This window comes from Panthera uncia, chromosome D1 (assembly GCF_023721935.1).
Source record: "Panthera uncia isolate 11264 chromosome D1, Puncia_PCG_1.0, whole genome shotgun sequence".
NCBI lineage: Eukaryota > Metazoa > Chordata > Mammalia > Carnivora > Felidae > Panthera > Panthera uncia.
This window is the reverse complement of record NC_064808.1, coordinates 73,174,444-73,196,977: the sequence shown is the minus strand read 5'-3', so window position 1 is coordinate 73,196,977 and position 22,534 is coordinate 73,174,444. Positions and strand designations below refer to the sequence as shown.

At 42.0% G+C, this 22,534-nt stretch overlaps 1 protein-coding gene and 1 non-coding gene across 3 annotated transcripts; one reads left to right on the top strand and one right to left on the bottom strand.

The window, feature by feature from the left end:
* Nucleotides 1-2,178: 2,178 nt before the first annotated feature.
* On the bottom strand, nucleotides 2,179-22,494 carry CD1H11orf97 (chromosome D1 C11orf97 homolog). 2 transcript variants are annotated; one of them, XM_049653883.1, is made up of 4 exons: nucleotides 22,156-22,494; nucleotides 17,092-17,196; nucleotides 5,977-6,169; nucleotides 2,179-2,492 (listed from the first exon to the last, which is right to left on the bottom strand). In XM_049653883.1, exons 1-3 carry the CDS (start codon nucleotides 22,301-22,303, stop codon nucleotides 5,991-5,993), a joined length of 432 nt encoding a protein of 143 aa, XP_049509840.1. In that variant the 5' UTR covers nucleotides 22,304-22,494; the 3' UTR covers nucleotides 2,179-2,492; nucleotides 5,977-5,990. The 2 variants fall into 2 exon arrangements, with proteins under 2 accessions (XP_049509840.1, XP_049509849.1); XM_049653892.1 differs by having other exon boundaries at nucleotides 6,044-6,169; nucleotides 22,156-22,489.
* On the top strand, nucleotides 15,157-15,344 carry LOC125917854 (U2 spliceosomal RNA). The gene has a single exon (XR_007456322.1). It is a non-coding gene; the product is annotated as a U2 spliceosomal RNA (small nuclear RNA).
* Nucleotides 22,495-22,534: the final 40 nt, after the last annotated feature.

The following is a 22,534-nucleotide window of genomic DNA, read 5'->3' as shown; positions in this document are numbered from 1 at the left end:
CATGACCTGAGCCAAAGTCGGACGCTTACCTGACTGAGCCACCTAGGCGCCCCTATGAAAAAGAATTTTTTAAGGGGACAGGAATGAGTATTATGACAGTTATGTATAAAATGAAAGACTGAAAAACCCAAATGTCCAAAAAATAGTGATAAATGCAAAATTTTACTACATATAATTTTTAAATATAATTATCATTTAAAGTTATATGATGGATAGGAACACCTCAGGGGCTCAGTTGGTTGAGCATCTGACTCTTGATTTCAGCTTGGGTTGTGGTTCCAGGCTCACAGAATCAACTCTGAGCATAGAGTCTGCTTGGGATTCTCTCTTTCCCTCTGTCCCTGTCCCCCACTAGTGTTTGCTCTCTCTGTAAAATAAAAATAAAATAGGGGTGCCTGGGTGGCTTAGTCTGTTAAGTATCCAACTCTTGGTTTCGGCTCAGGTCATGAAATGGAGCCACACTTCAGGCTCCCTGCTGAATGGGAAGCCTGCTTGGGATTTTCTCTTTTTTTCTCTCTCTCTGTCTCTGCCCCTCCCCTCCTCTCAAAATAAATAAATAAACTTTAAAAAGTAGATGAATGGTGGGGTGCCTGGGTCGCTCTGTCAGTTAAGTGTCTGACTTCGATTCAGGTCATGATCTTATAGTTTGTGAGTTCGAGCCCCACATTGGTCTTCTCTGCTGTCAGTGTGGAGCCAGCTTCAGATCCTCTGTCCCCCTTTCTCTCCCTCTCTCTCTCCCTCAAAAATAATAAGTAAAAATAATTTAAAAAAAGCAGACGAATGGATAAAGAAGTTGTGGTACACATACACAGTGAAATATGATTCAGTCATAAAAAAGAATGAGATCTTGTCATTGCGACAACATGAATGAACCTAGAGGGTATTATGCTCAGTAAAATAAGTCAAAGAAAGACAGATACAGTACGATTTTACCTGTATGTGGAATCTAAAAAACAAAGCAAAAACAAACCCGTAAATACAGAGAACAAACTGGTGGTTGCCAGAGGGGAGGAGAGTGCGGGGATGGGCAAAACGGGAAGGGGAGTGGGAGACCCAGACTTCCAATTTGGGATTGAATAAGTTCGGAGACGAAAGCAACAGCATAGAAAATACAGCCGATGGTACTGTTAGGCTAATGTGATAATCACTACACTAGGGAAACACACAAGTCAATGATATTGTAACACTGTTGCCCGGTGACAGATGTAGCTCACTTGTGGAAAGTGTAGCGTAACGTATGGAACTGTTGAATCACTATGTTATACACCTGAAACTCATGAGACATTGTGTGGCTACTTAACTAAAAAAAAAAGTTATATTTTAATGACTGGGAAATTGTATGATGTTATGTTAAAAGGGATAATGAATGTATATAGTATACAGAGTGATTTCGAACATGTAAAATGAACATACGCGTAGGAAAAAAGAATAAAATTATGTCAACATTTTATCGGTGGTTGTTTCTGGGAATTGAATTCTAGATGATATGTTTCCCATTACATTTCTTTATTTTCCCATTTTTCTATACAGCACATGTATTACGTTTGGCAAGGGGAAGGGGAAGAATAGTTTTTCCTCCTTCTTTTTAATCTGTTTTTAACCCAATAGCATTAGTAAAATCCATACTGCTGAGTAGACAAATTCTAGAGAAATGATGAGCTTACCAAAGTAGCATTGAAATTGTTGTCTCTGAGACTTTCATCTACATGATTCATTTACTAACCTTTACCTATACCTGGATTTATTTTTGTGTTTTTTGTTTTGTTTTGTTTATTAAGTAGCCTCCATGTCAACATGGGACTCGAACTCACAACTCCGAAATCAAGAGCTGCACGATCTACTAACTGAGCCAGCCAGGCACCCCCCTATCTCTTTAATTTTTTTTAATGTTTATTTTTGAGAGAGAAGCAGAGTGTGAGTGGGGGAGGGGCAGAGGGAGACAGAGACACAGAATCCGAAGCAGGCTCCAGGCTCTGAGCTGTCAGCACAGAGCCCAATGCGGGGCTTGAGCCCACGAACTGCAAGACCATGACCTGAGCCAAAGTTGGCCACTTAACCCACTGAGCCACCCGGGGGGCCCCATTTATTTGTTTGTTTTAATGGATGAACATAATTATACTAAGGGAAGGGTTAAGGTTTATAGTATTTACCTTGAAGTAAAGACTCAATAAACATGCCTTTGTTTTTATCATGTTTCACACATTTAATAAAATAAGTTAAATTAGCAACTCAATGTATTCCAAATGTGCCAACTAAAAGTAAATATAATATTCTTCTTCCTTGTTTCCAGGTGCTTAGCAAACTTTGCCAATAGTCTTCCATTGCCTCGGATTAATTTATAGAGGGGAATTAATACCAATAATTAGAATTACAGACTAACATACATTTTTTTTTTTACACATCTTAAACTGTGAAACAAGCTCGGGCTCTTGTTTTTTCAGGCATCAGGAGAAGGAAGTTTCTTCTCACTGGAAAAATGTATTCATCTTATCCTAGAGCAAAGAAAATAGTGAACAAATAAGCAAATTTTTACTCTGGGGAAATGCTCTCAGTCCCAACCCCTCCCCCTTTTGTTTTTTTTTTTAATTTTTTTAACGTTTATTTATTTTGGAGACAGAGAGAGACAGAGCATGAACGGGGGAGGGTCATAGAGAGAGGGGGAGACACAGAATCCGAAACAGGCTCCAGGCTCTGAGCTGTCAGCACAGAGCCCGACGCGGGGCTTGAACTCACGGACCGCGAGATCACGACCTGAGCCGAAGTCAGCCGCTTAACCGACTGAGCCACCCAGGCGCCCCAGTCCCAACCCCCTTTTAATCTAAATTTGATTTCATGTTCCCAACAGCACTTCATTTGGTAGAGCAGAGTGTAAAAGCCACACCCGTGCGATCCAGGTAATTAAAGAACCCGCCGCTCAGTCTTCCGGACCCTCAATTCTCAGAGTACAGTGTCCCGACCAGCATTGTTGGTATCACCTGGGAGCTGGTTAGAAAGGCAGAATCCCAGAGCCCACCCCAGACCTACTGTATCGGAGTCTGAGTTTTAGTAAGACACCCATGTCATTTGTAGGCACATTAAAGCTTCAGAAGTGCTGGGCTGGACAACTTTAGCTGCTGTTGTTATATGCCACACGACAAGAAAGAAACGATACAAAGACATGAATAAAACTTGTCGGTCTGAGGAAGGTAGTGGATGCTTCACAGTATCAAACAGAAGCGTGTTTTAGAAGTACAATTAGATGATCGTGATTCTAAATTTAAATTTTAAGGCGCGTGTATTAAATGTTGGAAGAGTCACAACTACAATGACCATGTTGTGCATGAGGAAGAGAAAAAAAGGTGGCGGTGAGGACACGCTAAGTTATCTAACTGAAGTATATTCTATGGGAGAAGGTCCTGGAAATATTGTAATCCGTGGAAAACCTGTCACTGAAAGCATCAGTTCGAAGCTGTTACGCAATACATGCAACTTTGCATGACGAACACACTAAAATCAATAGGTCCCCTCGCTTTTCCCTCTGTTTTGCACTCTATTTAATTTAGCAGGCTCAAGTAGGGAAAACCATATACTTTTGTGGAGGGAGAGACACATATGAGTTAGCAGCAAGATGATTCTGAACATAGAGTAGGCATCCAACATGTACTTCCTGGTTCGTCATTCACTGGTCATTCTCATGACAAAAGGTGACTGAGGACCTACTTTGCCAGGCACCCTGCTAAGTACGTGGTCGTTAGTGGAAGAGACGTGGTTTGTGCTTTCATGGAGTTTCTGATACGTATGCCTTACTGCTGATCAGTTTTTAAAAACTATCTGTGGATTTTGTTCATCTATGATATTTCTGTGCCTCACGTCTACCTTTTTCATTGATAATGAGAAGAGTCTAATTCCTTGTTACCAATCTGGTTCGCATAGAATGATCAGCTGTGATCTGTATAGCAGATAGTAGGATTTCATATGGCAAAACGCAGCTGATAACTTACAGAGATGAACCTAAGATATATACTCTAAGATATATAGATTATAATAATTATAATCTAAGATTATATAGATATAATAACCTAAGATATTATGATCACTGTTAGTGCGTGACCTGGGCTGTCGATAGAGGCCTAGAGGCTGCTAGGAAGGAAGTGTGGATGAGTGAAAATGAGGGGGAGCAATAAACAAGTCTCTCCTAACTTGTACAGATGAAAATAATGCAATCATGGTCAAAATGAAACACATGTGTTTTTAATCTTATGTCCCCAGCTGATGAATTGGGTCATCTGTTGAATTTTATGTCTTCAAGTGAAGGTAATTTGTTCTTCAAACCAGTCTTATAATATGGCATTTAGCAAATCATTCACTTTTTCAAATAAATTGCTTTGTGAGTTTTCTTGGAATGATGAATTTACCCACTATACTTAGAACCTGACAAATTGGGTGGAAGGTTGAAATAAACAGCCCCCAATGGGCAAGAGGCCCAGACATGAGCTGAATCAACATTACTTCAGGACACTGCTATCTTTGTGGATTTCGAGTAGAGCCGTCTCCCAGGATCCTAACCCCACATCCCCTCAGCCTGTTGAATCCCACCCACACTGGTTCCACCCTCGGGGTCAGTGACTAGATTCTCTGCCATGATGGCCCAGAGGTTAAGAGCATCATCCCAGAAACCAGACAGACACAGGTTGGTAGTGCTGGGCTCACCACCTCTTAGACACAGGATCTTGAGTAATGTAATGTCGCTGTGCCTCAGTTTTCTCACCTGGAAAATGGAAATTAAAGCTCACATCTTATGTGAACATGTGGATTACATAGCTATATAAAACACTTAACTGTTGTGCCTGGCACATGGCAAATGGTGGCCATTAGTCCTTTATTATTGAACCCATGTCTCCATACTGGTCCTTTTTTGCTACAATGAATCCCCTTTAGTAACCAGGGTTCTTTCTTTCTTTAACCTTGTGTCTCTGTCTCTTAGTGACTGCATTTTTCTCCCTACTGAATCAGATCCTAGAGACTGCCTCCCAGGAGACCCTCCTCCTTTGTGCCACTTTTTCTGAGCTCTCACCCCACTCTTAGGTTCAACAGACTCCCCAGCTCTTGGGCACAGTTTGACTCAGAAAGGCTCTAATATCTAGTGGTTAAAGGCCCCTGGAGACTGGCTGTCTGGATTCTGATCTCGGAACCTCTACTCACTAGCTGAGTGGCTCTGGGTAAATTATTCACCCTTTCTGTGCCTCAGTTGCCTAACCTATCAAATGAATCGTACCTGTTTCCTGTGGTTGTTGTAAAAATTCAGGAGATTATTATACATAAGGAGTCTGGAATTATAAGTACAACACAGCATTACCCAAGCTTGGCATTTTTACTCACTTATCTCTTTTCATCCTAGGGCAACCTCCCATTTGTAGAGCTACTTTTAGGATTTGTAAACCGAATCTCAGGTCCCTAGAATATCTGGACACTACTTATGCTTCCATGCCAAGACCCCTGCTTTCTCCACATCCTGCCACCAATTTCCTGGCAGACACTGACTATGACAGTGAGGAATGAATAATATTTTGTTTCAACCTTTATGTGTGTCTATGAGGAACAGTGCACTGGGCCCAGCTTGGTGGCCTTTTACCTCAAATGGGGTGACACTGGGAGCCAAGCAAAGTAGTAGTCTGATTCTTCCTTAATTCCCTCCTCTTCCCTCTCCCCATTTCCACTGGTAAGCAAAGATCATCCGTCTGGAAAAAGGGACAGCCCAAGATGCCTCCCCAGTGAGGCTGGCTGTGTGCCACAAAGGCCTCCTTAGATAAAAAGGAAAGGGTCAGGAGTACAACTCAGAGGATGAACTTCTATCCTAGCGGTGGGATAATTTGCTTAGCTGAATTGTTACTGTTTGAGTTCCACGCTGAAGTTACGTGGCTAAGCTAAAGGCAACCTGAGAGAAGCAAACCAAAAGAAGATTGAATTCTGATTGAGAACTTGAAATAAAGCATGCACTGCTGGTCTGTGAACTAATCGGCGCCCTCAGGGGCTTCAGCAGAAGTCAGGAGTGTCCGGATCTTACTTCCCAGCCCTCCGTGCCTCGAATAGTACTTGGCTTGTGGCAGCATACTGTTTCTGCTCCGCAGTCCTGGCTTCAAGACTCCCACAGGGAGATTCCTTCTAATGCTCCAAATCCCTTCCAGGGCCACTGTCAATATTTTCAAAAGCAAGATGACAATTATTAGCTTCTTTTTAGCGCAAAATGTTTTACAAGTATTTATGTGGTCATTATTTTTCCAGTCATTTGGGTGGAGCATTATTTTGTGTGATTAATCAAACCACCCAAGGTCTTTAGTATTTGATCTTTTATTCCAGTTTGTTCATTCAGTTATCCCCCAGGCAATTAAACCTCTATAGTGCTATTAATTAGATAATTTAACTGGCCCTAAAGAAATAGATGAAAAGTCAATATAGAAACATACATAACAAAACACAAAGGATCAGTAATAAATTAGTTAATACATAGACTTCGTGCAGCCAACCCTATCTGATTCGGATTTATTTCCCAGAAGTGCAAACATTTCCAAAGATAATATAATTAAAAGTTACCATATCATCAACTACATTCAACAATCTTCTAATACATTGCACTCGATGCTATTTAATCTCCCCTTGAAGGAAACAACCAGGTCCCAGCAAAAGCATCGTAGCAAAATATTCAGAACGTGACGACTGCACATTGATACAAAGCAGACGGCAGTTTTAAATCCTGACATCCTTTGGTAAGTATTGTTTTAGTTCCTTGATTTGCACTGGATCGTCCTCCATATCCTAAAAGCATTTGTTTGGCTCTCGAGAGTCAATCAACAAGCTTTTGGTAAAAATCTACCGTGCAGAAAACTGTGACCCAAGTCAAGTAAGGTTATTCAGGTTAGTGCCATGTGTTGTGTTTACCATTTCTGAAGCTGCAAATCTTAGAGCCAAGTATTCTCCACAGGTCCACGGCGGCCCACTGGTCTCCACGCTAACATTTGATTCCTCCCTAAAGGATTCTGTGCCATGTGGTGATCAGGGGCACAGTGTTTGGGTTCGGGGGGAGGGGGGGGGATCTGGGTTTCAGCCTTTGCTTCACCACCTAGCAGTTGTATGACTTTGGGCAAGTCATTTAACCCACGATGTCTCAGTTTCCCCAGCTTTGAAATAGGGATGACACTTAGCTTGAAGAATTATCATAGGATTTGGATGAAATAAAGTGCTTTGCATTCAATAAATGGTAGCTATTAGTTTTACAGGGACAATAATCTTCCTATCCAAGCAGGGACTCAGATTCAATTTCCACAGGCACAATCCATGAGCTGACTCACCAAGCGGGTTGTCAGCGCTTGCCTCTCCCTCCCCACTCCTGAATGGAGTCGCTGAAGCCAGCAAGGTTAGTTTTCCCCCCTCCCTCAAAGACCTTCGGTGAAGATTCCACAGTCTCCTTCTGTCAAGACCTTACAAAGTTTGAGCTGTTCCTTATACCTAACCTAAATCTTTCCGCACTGTTCCACCCAGTTTCCTCCTCTTCTATCCTGTCTAGAGACAGAAAAGAGCTGCTCTCTAGCCTCTGGGTAATACGCTCTCAGATTTAGGAGCTCACAGGTATTTATTAGATACCCCCTGTGTACAACAACTGGTAAGACACCAAGGAAATAGGGGCGCCCTGGTGGCTCAGTTGGTTAGCCACCAGGCTAACCTGACTGGCTCAAGTCATGATCTCACAGTTCGTGGATTCGAGCCCTGTGTTGGGCTCTGTGCTGACAGCTCAGAGCCTGGAGCCTGCTTCGGATTCTGTGTCTCCCTCTCTCTCTGCCCCTCCCCCACTCACCCTCTGTCTGTCTCTCTTTCAAAAATAAACAAACATCAAAAAAAAATTTTTTTTAAAGAAACCAAGGGAAAAGATTTAGTTTTGTTCCACATTGTGGGAAGTTCTGGCTAATGAAAAACCATTTGAAATCAGGAGGCAGAACTATGTAGAAAAACCACATTAAATTTGATAGAAAAATTATAACTAATCTAATACTAAGCTTTCAAATGCAATCACAGGAATATCTGGAGGTTTACAACTTACTGGGGAATACACCTCAAATGTAAATGCAGATGTTCAGTAATGTGTGACAAAAAAATCAAAGCAAAATATAGTTATGTGTAAGTATTTATTGTACTCAGGGAAAGAGGCTGCTGGGGAAAAAAAAAACAGCACTGCTTTGACTTGACTTGATGTTTGGATGAAGAAGTTACAGATGGTGATATGTTCAACTGGAGAAAAGGAAGCCGAGAGGGGAACCTGGGTGGCTCAGTCGGTTAAGCTTCCGGCTTCGGCTCAGGTCATGATCTCACAGTTTGTGGGTTCGAGCCCTGCATCAGGCTCCATGCTGACAGCTCGGAGCCTGGAGCCTGCTTCAGATTCTGGGTCTCCCTCTCTCTCTGCCCCTCCCCAGCTTGTGCTCTGTCTCTTTCTATCAAAAATGAATAAGCATTTTTAAAATTTTTTTTAAAAAAAGCCTAGAAAGAAGCACAAGTGTCTTTCGAAGCAGCTTCTTGAAAGAGAAATCCAACTTCCTCAGTTCTGGGCATGTGCATTCCAAGAGGAGGAAGAAAAGACAAAGAGGGGAGGAGGGCCAGGGAGACCACAGGGCTGGCACACAACCTGGAAAGGAGAGGGCAGCTGAGAGGAAGCAATTCAATCCCTTCTGGAAGCTCAGAATCTTCAGGAGCGTCTTCTTCCCTCCTCCCTTCTCTGCCCCCAACCCCTTCTACTCAGAGACCTTTCTAGGTGTGTGTTTGTCCTGAATGTTAAGGTTACTAAACCATGACTTTATGCTAGAAATTTTAGCCAGGAGGACCTGGCCTGGTCTTTCAGGGAAGATAAGTTTGCCCTTCAAAAATATTTTCGTTCCCTTCAGCTGTCTCTGCTTATGAGTAATGAACACTGGAGCTTGAAAAGCCAGTTTAGAGCCATATCATATGGGCTTCCTTTGTGTAAACATCGTCAAGAGATTTGACCACAGGAAGAAAAATTTAAGCAATTTAAATTCATCTTTGGTGACTCCTAGGCTCTGTAATTACCTTAACGTGCCTTTGGTGTCTAGTAAATTCCTTTACATTGTAGGTACACAAAATATTTTCGTTGAATGAATCAATGAATAACAAACATATCCACACTTGCCGAGCGATGTTTTACATTTTCTAAATTGGTACTAAATGTAATAAATAAGCAAAGCTGAAAATTAAGTTTTTATGCATTCTGGGACATATAGACACAAGTTAATGGATTTGGCGGGACACTTGGGAAAGTCATTGCAAAAGGTAATGTTGTGTAACAGAAAACTAGTGAGTGTTATTAATCGGATTTTTCATGATTACTATAACCTCTGCAGGTTGTAGCCAGGAAAATATAAAAGCCCTTGCAACTTGAAAACATTAAATTAAAACATTAATTTATTTCCACAAAGTCCTCTGCAGAAGTTCTTAGAAATGTAGAAATAGTTTTAAGATAAATGGTAAAATGATAAATGATAATACCTGTTTCACAAGCTTACCTCTTCATTTTAAAAAGTTGTAAGGAGGGGGGAAATCTTCAGGGAGTCACTAAGAATATGTGCATGATGATATAGGCTAATTCTTACCTATCCAGAACGTTCCATAAGTTGGAACTTTCCCATGAGTTCCATTCTCTTTTTTTTAATTTTTTTTTTTTTACAGTTTATTTGTTTTGAGAAAAAGAGAGAGAGAGAGAAGGATGGGCAGAGAAAGACGGAGAGAGAGAATCCCAAGCAGGCTCCATGCTGTCAGTGCAGAGCCCAATGTGGGGCTCGATCCCACAGACCATGAGATCATGACCTGAGCCGATAATCAAGAGTTGGACACTTCACTGGCTGAGCCACCCAGGTGCCCTCCCCCACCCCCCAAACTCCATTCTCATCTGACAGAAGATTTGAGCAGAAAATGGCATTTGCTTGTCAGGATGATGAGACTGTTTTTGAGTAGAGGCCAGACCCTGTCCTTTCTGGCAGGAATGTGTAAATCCTCTGAAGACTGTTCTACCTCAAGTTTGAACTTGAGGCAGAACTTGGAAAAGATTGTGACAGCTTTTCTTTTACTGAAGAGAATACTATCTGCTACCAATACAATTTCAATAATAATAACCTCAGAAAACATAACCTTATGTTTAATATTTAAAAAAATTTTTAAACATTTATTCATTTTTTTGAGAGACAGAGAAAGACAGTGCGAGCAAGGGAGGGGCAGAAAGAGAGGGAGACACAGAATCTGAAGCAGGCTCCAAGCTCTGAGCGTTAGCACAGAGCCTAACGCGGGGCTCGAACTCACAAACTGTGAGATCATGACCTGAGCCGAAGTCAGACGCTTAACTGACTTGAGCCACCAGGTGCCCCAATAATCTTATGTTTTAAAAGAGACATTATAAGCCAATGGCTGAGAGCAAGGATATCAGCTTCTGAAAAGCCTTTCGCACTGTGTGACAAAGGGTAAGTCACTGTACCTCCCTGAGCCTCAGCTTCCAGATCTGCAAAATGGGAATAATAAGGGTGCAGGGTCATTGCAAGCGTTGAAAGATATAATTTATAAAAACCGCAAAAATATAATAGTAATACTATTAGTTGCTAATAATACTTATTATGATTACCACCACCATCATATATATGTAGACACCCTGGACCCACACCTACCCCTTACCCCAGCCTCCAATGCTTCTCACTGAGCCCACCTATCTCTGTACAAGGAGCCAGGAAAGAATCAAAATCCCCGAGAAGAGAGGGCTATGCAGCCTGGAAGCCCATGTTTCCTGTGGTCACTGATGTCCTTCCCCAGATCCAAGTAAGGGGTAACAACCACCTGGGATATCTCGCCCATGTCAATGTCATCACAACTCTTTTTGTTGTTTGTTTTATTTTTGAGAGAGAGACAGAGTATGAGACGGGGAGGGGCAGAGAGAGAGGGAGACACAGAATCCGAAGCAGGCTCCAGGCTCTGAGCTGTCAGCACAGAGGCGGACGCAGGGCCCCAACCTCTGAACTTCGAGTTCCTGACCTGAGCAGAAGTCAGGCTCTTAAACGACTACACCACCCAGGCCCCCCGTCGTCACAACTCTTAGTAACTGCTGCCACAACACGACCACATGAACAACTAGGTAGCTCATTTCGCTGAAGGCTCCAGAAGACAAACCTGAATCTCCTACTGCCACCCAAACAAAAGTATTCCAAAATAAGGGCAATGTTTATTCTGTTACACGTCCACAAAACCTAATTAATGCATCTTAGACTTCTTATTTACTTCCTTCAACCCAAGAAAAAGAAAATTTTGATCTTACACCGATTTCACTCAACCAGAGGAAAAGAGAAAAAGCACAGAAATAACTGAAGTCCACTGCTTCTGGGCACTTCCGTAATTGTCATCATTAGTTCGGTCACAAACAAAACATGCTATGATTTAAGTTGCCTGACTTCAGGCCAACCCCCCTCTTGATAAATGGCCTAAGCTGTTTGGTAAGTTCACCCTTTGCTACGTGACCTGGCGTTTTGGTGCTTTATCGACGGTTGAGAGAAACTCCAGCCTGGATGCTTACTGAAATCTCGCTTCCCTCAATCCGATTGTGGTGAGAGGATGTGGAATGCAAACAAACCCAATTAATGCAACCCTTGCTACACAAATATGCTTGCATGCATGCATATATACCTTGGGGTCCCTAGAATTTAGATTTAGATATTTAGAATTCAGATATTTTTAGATTTTCTTTAATGTCTATTTTTTTTTGAGAGAGAGGGAGAGAGAGATAGAGAGACAAAGTGAGAGCAGGGGAGGGGCAGATAGAGGGAGACACAGAATCCAAACCAGGCTCCAGGCTCCAAGCTGTCAGCACAGAGCCCAAAGAGGGGCTCAAACTCACGAACCGCGAGATCATGACCTGAGCCGAAGTTGGAGGCTTAACCGACTGAGACACCCAGGCGCCTCCTAGACTTGGGTATGTCTAAGAAATAGTATAGATTGTTTATCTATAGTCATAAATTCAAATATATATAATACATGTATATATTATATATATATATATCTGTATATATGTAGATGTATGTATACATATATGTAGATATATACATATATATATCTGTATATATATGTATATATATAATGTATCTACTAGTTAGACGTTTTATTTAAAGCAGGCCAGAGGCAAGAAATAATTGGCTCTCCTACTCTTATTTTGTTCTACTTTTGTTGGAGGCATGGATGCCAGAGAAACACATTTTTTCCCATTTCCACCATGAAAGGAGAAAGTCTGCAGTGGACGTGTGAACATAGCTTGTGAAATGCCCCACTTGACTGGGGAACTTCACATGCAAGGGGGAACAGAGTGGGCAGGCCAGCTAGGGTGGCATAACCCAACTCCAGTCACTGCTGCCAGGTGTGAATGTCAACTTGGTCGTCACACCTCTCTCTCCTCCCTTCTCCCTCTTCACCCAACATAATCTAAACATCTAGATTTGTATGTAAAAAGTCCTGATTTTTTGAAAATATTGACAGCTGGTTCATATATTCAAAAATTACAATGCAGAACAAATAAATATGTCTATCTGCTTGCAAGATGAACCTGCCAGAGGAGTCAACAGTTAGGGATCCTGACCCAAACTAAGATACCCCCGACAGCATCACTAGATGTGGGACGTGGTGATCTGGAGTGGGTATGGAGGGTGGCTCTCTGGTTTTGGACTTGGACATTAGGCCACATCATGCATTGGGATAGGTGATATATAGGAAGGAATAAACCGAGGAGAAGCATGAGTTTTGTTTGGGACGTGCTGATGTTGGACATGGGACATCCACTAAGAGAAACTTAGCCTGGAGACACAGATTTCAGACACAGGCACATCATAATGAGGTAGTGGTAGAAAGAGTGGGAATAGTGGTGATGATCCAGGGAAAGCCAATGGAACAAGATTTAGAAAACTGTGGGTAACACCCTGATAAACACTAATATTTGATGATGAGGATGTGTGGGAGAAAGTTCTTAAAGGAGGATGAAAAGAAACATGCAGAGAAGTGAGAGAAGAATAAGGACATTTTAGTATCAAGGAGTGTGAGGAAGAAACAAGGTTTAAGGAGAGAACTCATCTATGAGTTGACATATCAACTGTGTCTCGTGTTGCAGAAATCTCAAGCCAGTCAAGGGCAGAACAGTACCTATGGGATTTAGTCATAACATGTCACTGGAAACACTATAGTGCATAAAAGCCAATGGGATTTGGGGGTCAGACCTGAGTTTGGAATCTGGTTTTGCCACTTAAAGCATCACCTTGGACAGCAAAAACCTCTCAAAATCTCAGTTTTCTCATCCATAAAATGGGGATCATAATACCTACATCGCATGGCTTTTATGAGGATTTGTAGTAAGCAAAATAAAGCCCCCATCCTCATATAGCTTATGTGGGAGAGGTCGTCAGTAAAGAAGTATGCAAATAAATACTTAATTACAGGTAGTAATTTTTTTTTTAAAGAGCAGAAAGAAGAAAGTGGTATAGAACATTAGAGAGTAATTGGAGGAGTGGGTAGTCTCTATTTTAACCTGGTAGAGATGTTACCTCCAAGTAGGTGACATTTGAGCTGAAACTTGAAGGAAAAGGGAGAAAGACATTTGATGGTCTGGGCGAAGTGTAAAGGTTCTGAGGTGGGAAAGGGTTTGGCATGTTCCAGAACATCAGGAAAATCTGTGTGGCTACGGTGGGGTGGGGAAGCATAAGGGTTGACTTCAGAGAGTTGAGCAGACCACACAAGGGGACTGGGATTTCGTCTAAGAATAATAAGGAGCCATCGGAGAGTTCTGAGTATGGAGGTGATGTGCGGGGAAACATAAGGGTTGACTTCAGAAAGTTGAGCAGACCACACAAGGGGACTGGGATTTCGTCTAAGAATAATAAGGAGCCATCGGAGAGTTCTGAGTATGGAGGTGATGTGCGACGAGTTATGTTGTGAGAGCTCCCTCTGGGTTCTGTATAGAGAACAGAAGGGGGGGGGGACAGCAGTAGAAGCTATAATAGGGTGCTACTACTGGGCTTGGAAGACATGAAAGGGGCTTGGACGAGGTTGCAGTTGGGGAGATTTAGGATGTATTTCCAATGTAGACTTAACAGGATTAGCTAAGGGACTGGATAGGAAGTTTGAAGATTTGACTTTTAGATATTGGGCCTAAGCAATGGAGTGGATGGTGATGTCATTTCCTGAGATGGGGAAGAGCTGTTGAAGGGTGGTGTAGAATAAGAGTCCTGTTCTGGACACGTTAAGTTTGAGAGGCCTAACAGACACCCAGGTGGGAAGTTAAGTTATGCTTTGGGGATCTGAGGGGAAAAGCAGAGGCCAGAGATACAAATTTTGGAGTCATGAGCGCAGCGGGGCTGGATGTGATCGCTCAAGAAATGAAGGTAGGGCCTGTGACTGAGCTCTCCAAAGTTTAGAGGTGAGGAGGAGGGACAGCCAGCAAAGGTGACAAAGAGTAGCACCAGCAAAACCAGGAGACTGGAGCATGGTGACCCGGAGGCTAAGTGGACAAAGTCTTTTCAAAGGGAAGGAGTCAACAATTCCGTCAGGTGCTACAGAGAAGTTGAGTGTGATGAGTTTGGGGGCTGTATTTGACTTTCAAGATTATCGGATTTGACCTTCAAGAGGAAGGTCACTCACCATCTGGAAACGAACAGTTTCCTTGGATTCACGGAAACAGAAGCCTCTTTGCAATGGGTGAAGGAGTAAACAGTAAGTGCAGCAGTGGAAGCAACGGGTCTAGTGTCCTTACCGTTAACATGTAGGAATAGCTGCTATGGAAGCCGCACTAGCCCCTAAAAATTTTATGCAGAGTTCTGCGTGTATGGGACAAGCTGTGCTCTCCAGAAAGAGAAGTGATCGCTTTCATCGTGTATTCAAAGGAGTCTGTCACTGTCACTGGAAACCCCGAAGTAGGAGGCTCAATGGCTGGCCCAGAGCGACAACACTCAGACTAAGCACCCTCCCTGTGCCAGTTCCCTGTTGTGGCCAAGGACACAGGGCTGCCAGCCTTGTTCATTTTTTTTTTTTTTAAGAACAGAAAAAGAAAAAAAAAAATCAGTAGTTCCTGTTTTCCATAAGCAAAGCCCCTTTAAAACTTAACCTTCCATCGCTTTCTCGGGCTTTTGGCTAAGATCAAATGCAGCGTGTGTTCTGGTCAGTTAAAATACCTGGTAAGTCCTCTACCTGAGGACAGTACGTTAAGTGGATTTGGGGAGCAGGGAGATGGAATAGGAGCTCTCTCCGTCCACACATCGAGCTGGTATCGCAGTATCTCCAGGAATGGTGAACCCAAAATAAATAAATAAACGAAGATAAAAATAAAAATATATAAAACTTTAATCTTCCAGAGTCTGTTCTCGGTCTGGACTAAAAGACCCCCCCTCTGTGCGACCTCTGGTGGCTGTTTCAAAAAATGCAGCCCAAGCATTTCTATTTTATAGGAAGGATATTTTTGCAAAGATTGCTTAGAAAAATGAATTTTTTATAAATCATATCATATTTCCTAATCACTTATATTGTCAAAAAAATCAATTGTAACCAATAACAATAATACAATATCTAGCTAGTATATACATTATAGATTTATAAGCGCGTATATGAAATAACCCCAAAATAAAACAGTGTAAGACTTAAAAATTTTGTTAACCACTAGGGAAATTGTACATATGGGCAGAGTTTCAGAGAAGCAGTTTAGTAGAAGCATTCTGCATCCAGACTTTATATTTTCCTTCCAGACACAGTATCAGTAAAACCGGCCATTTTTGCTGGTCTCTCCTTTCGTAAGAATGGGCAATAGAGGAGGCCTAAAATCTGTTTGTATGACTGGTTCTGTGATGGAAAGTGGGAAAAAAAATTGGAGAGTCTGAAAAAATGCACTTCTGGGCCTGCAGCATCAGCTCTTGGGAATCCTTAGAGAATTTGGGCCCCGCTGGGGATTCAACAATCCTCCTCAGAAAATGTCAAGTTCTCTGAGTATAGGAGTCACATCTTACAGTTCTTTTCTTTCCTCTAGGAATGCTGGCACCCAAGAGATTTGCAATAAAAACCTGATTGTTTGAAAAGCATGAAATGTGCACCCAGTAGTCACTGAGAAGGAATCACGAAAATGAGGGGCTCCAGTGGTTCCAAAATAACATCTGTGAGGGATTCTGGGCTTCTAGAGCTTATCTTTTCCCAAACCATCAATGAGAACTATCAATACCCAGACCATATAACCCGTAAACTATGTGTATATACAATAAAATTCTTGGATGGTTTTTTGACCTGTTTATTTTAAAATTTTTTTTTAATGTTTATTTACCCTTGAGAGAGAGAGAGCATGCGCATGAGTGGGGGGGGGGCAGGGGGAGGGAGACACAGAATCTGAAGCAGGCTCCAGGCTCCCAGCTGTCAGCACAGAGCCCTACACGGGGCTTGAACTCAGGAACCGCAGGATCATGACCCTAGCCAAAGTCAGACACTCAGCCGAGTCACCAGGCACCCCGATTGTTTGACCTGTTTAAATGACTTCGATTCTTCTGGGTCAGCGATTTTGCAAATTGGTCCCTGTGCCATCAGCCTCCACATCAACCGTGAACTCGGTAAAAATGCAAATTGCGCCCATTCCCCACCCACCCCCCAACTACTGAGCCAGTTACTGTAGGAATGAGTCCCAGCATTCTGCTTTTAACATGCTCTCCCAGGTAATTCTGATGAAATCTAAACTCTGGGAATCACTGTTATTGGTCATACCTATATTGATAAAGATTGAAGATGTTATTGTGCTTTTCTTGGCAAAAATTCTACTTCTCATTAAATTAAATAACTCCACCAAAAATGTGGGGCAGCAATGTAGATGCTGACGCCCAGCTCATTTTTTTCCTAAATATAAGCTTATTTGCACAGAGGTGAACTAATTATAAAATTAGCTCAAGAATTTCCCAAGGATCCGTTTTTCTTCTGATAGTCATGGTTTTGTAATCGATAAAATAATCACTCTCCCATCAAATAGGTAATTTCAGTTTCATTTCAGAACTACACTTCGTTTGTCACTGAGATTACCTGCAGGTGCATTTTTAATGTGGCATTCATCTCTTTTAATATAAAGTTCTTCTTCCAGTACTTCCTTAATTCGCTTATGTGGTTCTGAATACAAGAATTTCTTCCCTATAAAGACATGAATCAAATCAGTTACTTATCATAAATTACACCCAACTTTCTGGCCATTATACCTACTGAATAACTATTTTCTAAAAGGACACATCCTTCCATACAGAGAGCAGATGATTTCCTCCTGAGGCTCTATTTTGGAAAAATCCCTTTCATTGTAATTTTTGGTTCTTTTGGGACTTTTTGCTGTCACATAATTCCTGAACTTTTGTGGTGAGTTTCAGATACCTCTTTCAGTTATTATGAAGAAATAGATGGAGTTTCCTTCGTTAGCTTCAAGATAACTCATTTATTCAATAAATCCTTTTTTTTTTTAGTTTATTTATTTTTTGAGAGAGAGAGAGCAGGGGAGAGGCAGAGAGAGAAAAGGAGAGAGAGCATCCTAAGCAGACTCCACACTGTCAGCACTGAGCCCAACGCAGGACTCAAACTCATGAACCGTGAGATCATGATCTGAGCCGAAATCAAGAGACAGACACTTAACCAACTGAGCCACCGAGAAGCCCCTATTCAATAAACCCTTAGTAAAGACCTACTCTGTGCCAGGCATTTGGCTAGGGACAGAGGACCTAGCAATGAATAAGACAGATGTGTGCATGAAGTTTATAATCCAGATACACGACACAGAACAGCCCCAGCATTATTTAATCATTACTTTTACAGATCAACCTGAATTGTAGTAATGAACCACACATGGACATATGACTTTTTCCGGGCCTCTAAGCCTGGCCCTGTAGGATATCACTGCTATTGTGGAGGACTGGGTTATTTGTTCTAAGCACTTTAGCAATATTTCTTCTGCTCACCCCCCGCCCCGAGCTCTGTGCTGACACTGTCTTCCCCAGTCTCTCCTGTCAGCCCCACTCTCTTGGTCTCTGAGCTTCATCATGGCCCTTCTGCCCATTCCCACATCAAAGCCTTTGTACATTCTATTTTTGGCCTGAACTGCCTTTCTCCTAATATTTTTGCCTGGGTAGCTTCTACTCAAATTTCAAGTGCAGGCTTAAATGTCAGTTCTTTGGGGAAACTTTCCCTGACTCTACAATCTTGAAATGTCCCTGGTTACTTTTTCTCATAATACTCTCTTTTCTTTTATTTCATTTATTACAATTTGTATATGGCTTCATTTGCTTTATTTATCATTATTTACGTAACTACTAGTTGAATATATGCCTTCCTTACCAGACCATACATACTGTAGGGCAGGAATGTTGTCTGTTCAGTCCATCCGAGTCCTAGAACACAATCTGGCACAATAATAGACCAAATATGTGTTCAAGCAGAACTCAGCATTGTTAAATTAGATAGAGTTCAAAGACTATTCTTGTGCATGAATCCCAATGCAGCCTTGTCAATGTAAGGGAACAAGTAGTTCTAGTCTAAATACCCAAAAGCTCAATCCAAGGAATCATGGAAAACCTAAACAACCAAATACTTTAGCTATTTTAAGATGTGACTTTAACTCACAATGGTATGTGCCTCATCTTTTCCAGACTAACCGATACACTGGTGAATAGATTTGACTTGTGTACAGACTGGTCCAAATGGGGTAATAGACCAGTTGCCTCTGGCTATGTGGGTCATTCCTGGTCATGAAAACTCAAACATGCCCTCAAACATGAACAAGGTAAAATTAGACACTTTCTGGGTCTCACGTTTGTTTCCCAAAAGTTAGGAGTCCTATGAATGGGAGGTGGCAGTTAAGCATTACTCAATCTTAACTTTGGTTTAAATGTTTTTGGCTAAATTAGGAGCTGAAGGAAGGAAAGGGTATAGGAACCATGGCTAAGAAGGAAGAAAATCCTGTAACCGGTCAGTAGTACAGAAGAGATCACCTGCTCTAAGTTCAAGTCTCTTGACGAATTTCAGCTGTGCTGCTACAAGAGTTTCTGGAGGAAATCATCAAAGGTTTTGAGGAACTGTTAAAAATTATAATGGTAAAGAGCTTAGTCTAGGCAAATATTCCCTGCTCCAAGAAGGAAGGAGGAAAGGAAGAAAGGAAGGAGGGAAGGAAGGAAAAGAAAGAAGGAAGGAAAAAAGGAAAAAGGAAAAAATTCTACAAACTCTGACATAGCAACTGGATGTTGATCTTCAACATTTTGCATGGGTTAGTCAACAGATGGCTTGTGAGTCACAGACAATGAAGAACGGTGATCACCAAGTTTTAAGGACCTACTTAAAACCATGTTATCCCAGACTAAATGGCTTTCTTTTGTTAAGAGCTAATTAACAATTGCTATAATTTATTGAATGTTACCATACAGATGTTGTTAGCATCTTACATATATTATCTCTCATTCTCAAAATCACTCTATGGGCAGGGATAATTATTCCTAATTTGATCGTTGAGAAAGCAACTCTCAGAAATCACAAAACTAGTCATAAAAATTAAAAGCCAAGCCTACCTGATTCCCAAACCCCAGTTACTACGCCAGCTAGATTAGGGGGATGTTGCAGCCATAATGTATCCGCATTTCAACAAAGGCATTTGATAAAGTGTATTTGTAGGAGGCAGAGCACTCATGGCAAAGATCAGGGTCTTCTAGAGGCTCTACTCGGAACTCTTGGAACCACCTCCTAATTTGGGTATAGGAATTGCCCATAAATTCACCAAATGTGAGAATGGCACAGACTTGCTGAATGGCAAACTCAGGACTCAACGGGCTGCTTGCATACCAGGAACGAAATGCTAAATTTCACAAAATGGTATTGATGGAGATAAATACACTAACTTGTTTTTAGGACGAGACAATTAACTGCATAAATATAAGGTAGGAAAAGTGTCCAAATGTTTTCAGTTGGACGAAAGAGGAAAGAGAAACTAAGGATGTCATAGACTGCATTTGTTATGTATATTAATAATACAATGTGCCTGCCAAAACAGCTAATGTGATCCTGGATCCGTTTAATAGAAGCATAAGGTTCAGCTCAAGGGAGGTTATCGTCCACCACACTAGCCTAATCTGATCACATCTGGAATACTGGATTCAGTGATTTAATAAACTGGAGAATGTTGGAAGAGGTTAGCCAGCACGGTGAGAGAGCTCCAAAGAATTTTAAAGATGACACTGAAGTCTATGAAAGATTTGGTGGCTGCTCAAATATCCACCTTCATACAATTTAAGGGTGTTTCATTGGAAAAGGACCTCATTTCATCTCTGTCTATTTCAGATCAGATCTGTGATGAGGGAGTAGAAACTACAGAGAGACTGAAGACCTTTCCAAAAAACATTTGAAAATTGAATGGGTACTTCATGTGGGTGTGAATAGCCTGGCTCTACTTAGGCTGAGGCCTTCAGAGAAGATTCTCCGGAAGGCTGAAGCAAGAACTCCACATGCCCCACCCCCGACTTTGTGAGTTCCTGAAAGTTTGGACACATGCCTTAATTCGGTACTCCTCTGCAGCTTGCCCAATGCCTGGCATGCAGTAAGGAAAATTCCCAGATGGAATTTCAGTCAGAATAAGGATGTACTTAAATATACTGTATACTTAAACATACTAGATTTCATTGCTGTAAGTAAGACCCCTCCATGCTGTTGATAATAATCCAAGGAATGTGGGGCTGATGCTGAGGGAAGAGGCCCTTTCATTAGGAGACACAGGTTCTGCGGGTCCTTAATGAGGTGTCCTGGGAGCAGAGTGTGTGGCCCCCTGAGACAGGGGAGCTGAGCCCACCCCTCCCTCCTGGGGTCTGCCTGGGCACCGAAGGAACTGCTAGAGCCTGAGGCCGGTCCCTAGAGAGGCAATCAAGGAGGCAATGCAGAAGGGCTAGAAACTGCTGGTGTTCCTCTTTTGGCCTATGATATTCACCATCATCATTCCTCAGCACTCACTGAAAACCTGTAGAGCACAAGTGGGCTGTGAAATATCTGCAAATTCACGGAACAACATGGATGAGTGCTGAGGTCTGGAGCAGACTCAGGTTTCAGCCAGGTTGGTGGTGACTGGACCAGAGCTGCCTTTACTCACTCGAGTATTGTTTGTGTGTTCGGCAGGGCAAAGGAGGAAACCGTGTGTTGAAATGTGACCCATAATTGTGAGATTCTAAAAGCCTCAGGTAGTAATAATTGATGAACTGAGAGTCCAACAGATGTGAGTTTAAGTGTTTTAAGTATTTCTCCGGCATTGACTGAACGACTGTAGGAAAGTCACTTCATTTCCTCTAATCTAGACCTCAGTTTCCTGGTCTGTAAAATGAAGGAATTGGCAAAAATGATCTACGTATTTCTCTGTGTGTGTGTGTGTGTGTGTGTATAATTTATATATATACAGATTATAAATGTCTATACATTTTATTATATAGAAATTAATATATATTATTTAGATATAAATAATAATTCATATACAATATATAATACATAATTGTACATAACATATAGAATTATATAGCAATATATTAATATATAATACGTATTTTATATATAAATATATTTATATTATTTACATATACTTAGTATATAAAATAATTTGCATTATTTATATATATTTATTATATATAAATATATAAATATATTCTTATATATTTATTATATACAATTTTAAATTTATATTATATATTACAGATTTTTATAATTATAATTTTATAATTTTATTTTCTATGCAGATTTTATATTTACAATTTTATAATTTATACACACGTATACACACACACACACACACACACACACTTTTTTTTTTTCAATACCTTCCAGGCCAATGCCACTACCTATAGGTTGGAGGCTACTTGGGCTTCAGGGAGCCTTTTGTGAAACAGGCTTTGGGGAAAGGGACCTGATCCTCTCGACCACAGTGCCATCAGCTCCCCTGCCTTTGCCGAAACGGCAGCTCTGCCCCCTCCCTCCAAAACCCTCCTGGCCCCAGCCAGTCTCACTGCGGTTTCCCCCCAGTCCCCATTTCACGCGTTCTGCACGCCACACGTCCCTCCGCGCCGGGTGCGCGACTGGAGGGGAACTCACATTGTTTGCAAGACTCCTGGGGTCCGCCGCCGCCGGGCTCCCCTCGCGCCCCGCACCCCAGTCCCGCCGGCGGCCGAGGCTGCTCCCCGTCGCGACCCGGCTCCGGCGCCGCCACCGAGGTCGCCGCCACCGCTTCCTCCCGCCTCATGCCGCGGGCATCTTCGCCGGCTGCCCCCGGCCTTCTCCGCTCCTCCGCGCGCTACCTAGGGAACGCCGGGCGTCTCCGGTTGCCATAGTGACTGCGGATCTTCGCGGCTGCAGAAGTTCTCAGGGTGCTTCTCCACGGCCCTTGGTGTCCCGCGCGCCCAGGGCGGCCCTGAAGTTAGGGAGCATCGATTACCTACCCACCAAAACAAAGGACTTTCCATTAGGCTTTCGT

Coding starts and splice junctions, on each gene's coding strand:
- CD1H11orf97 (XM_049653883.1), bottom strand. CDS start 22,303: ATGAGGCGGGAGGAAGCGGTGGCGGCGACCTCGGTGGCGGCGCCGGAG. Junction 17,197..22,155: donor CCAGGAGTCTTGCAAACAAT/GTGAGTTCCCCT, acceptor ATGTCTTTATAG/GGAAGAAATTCTTGTATTCA. Junction 6,170..17,091: donor CATTAAAAATGCACCTGCAG/GTAATCTCAGTG, acceptor AAATATTGACAG/TGGCCCTGGAAGGGATTTGG.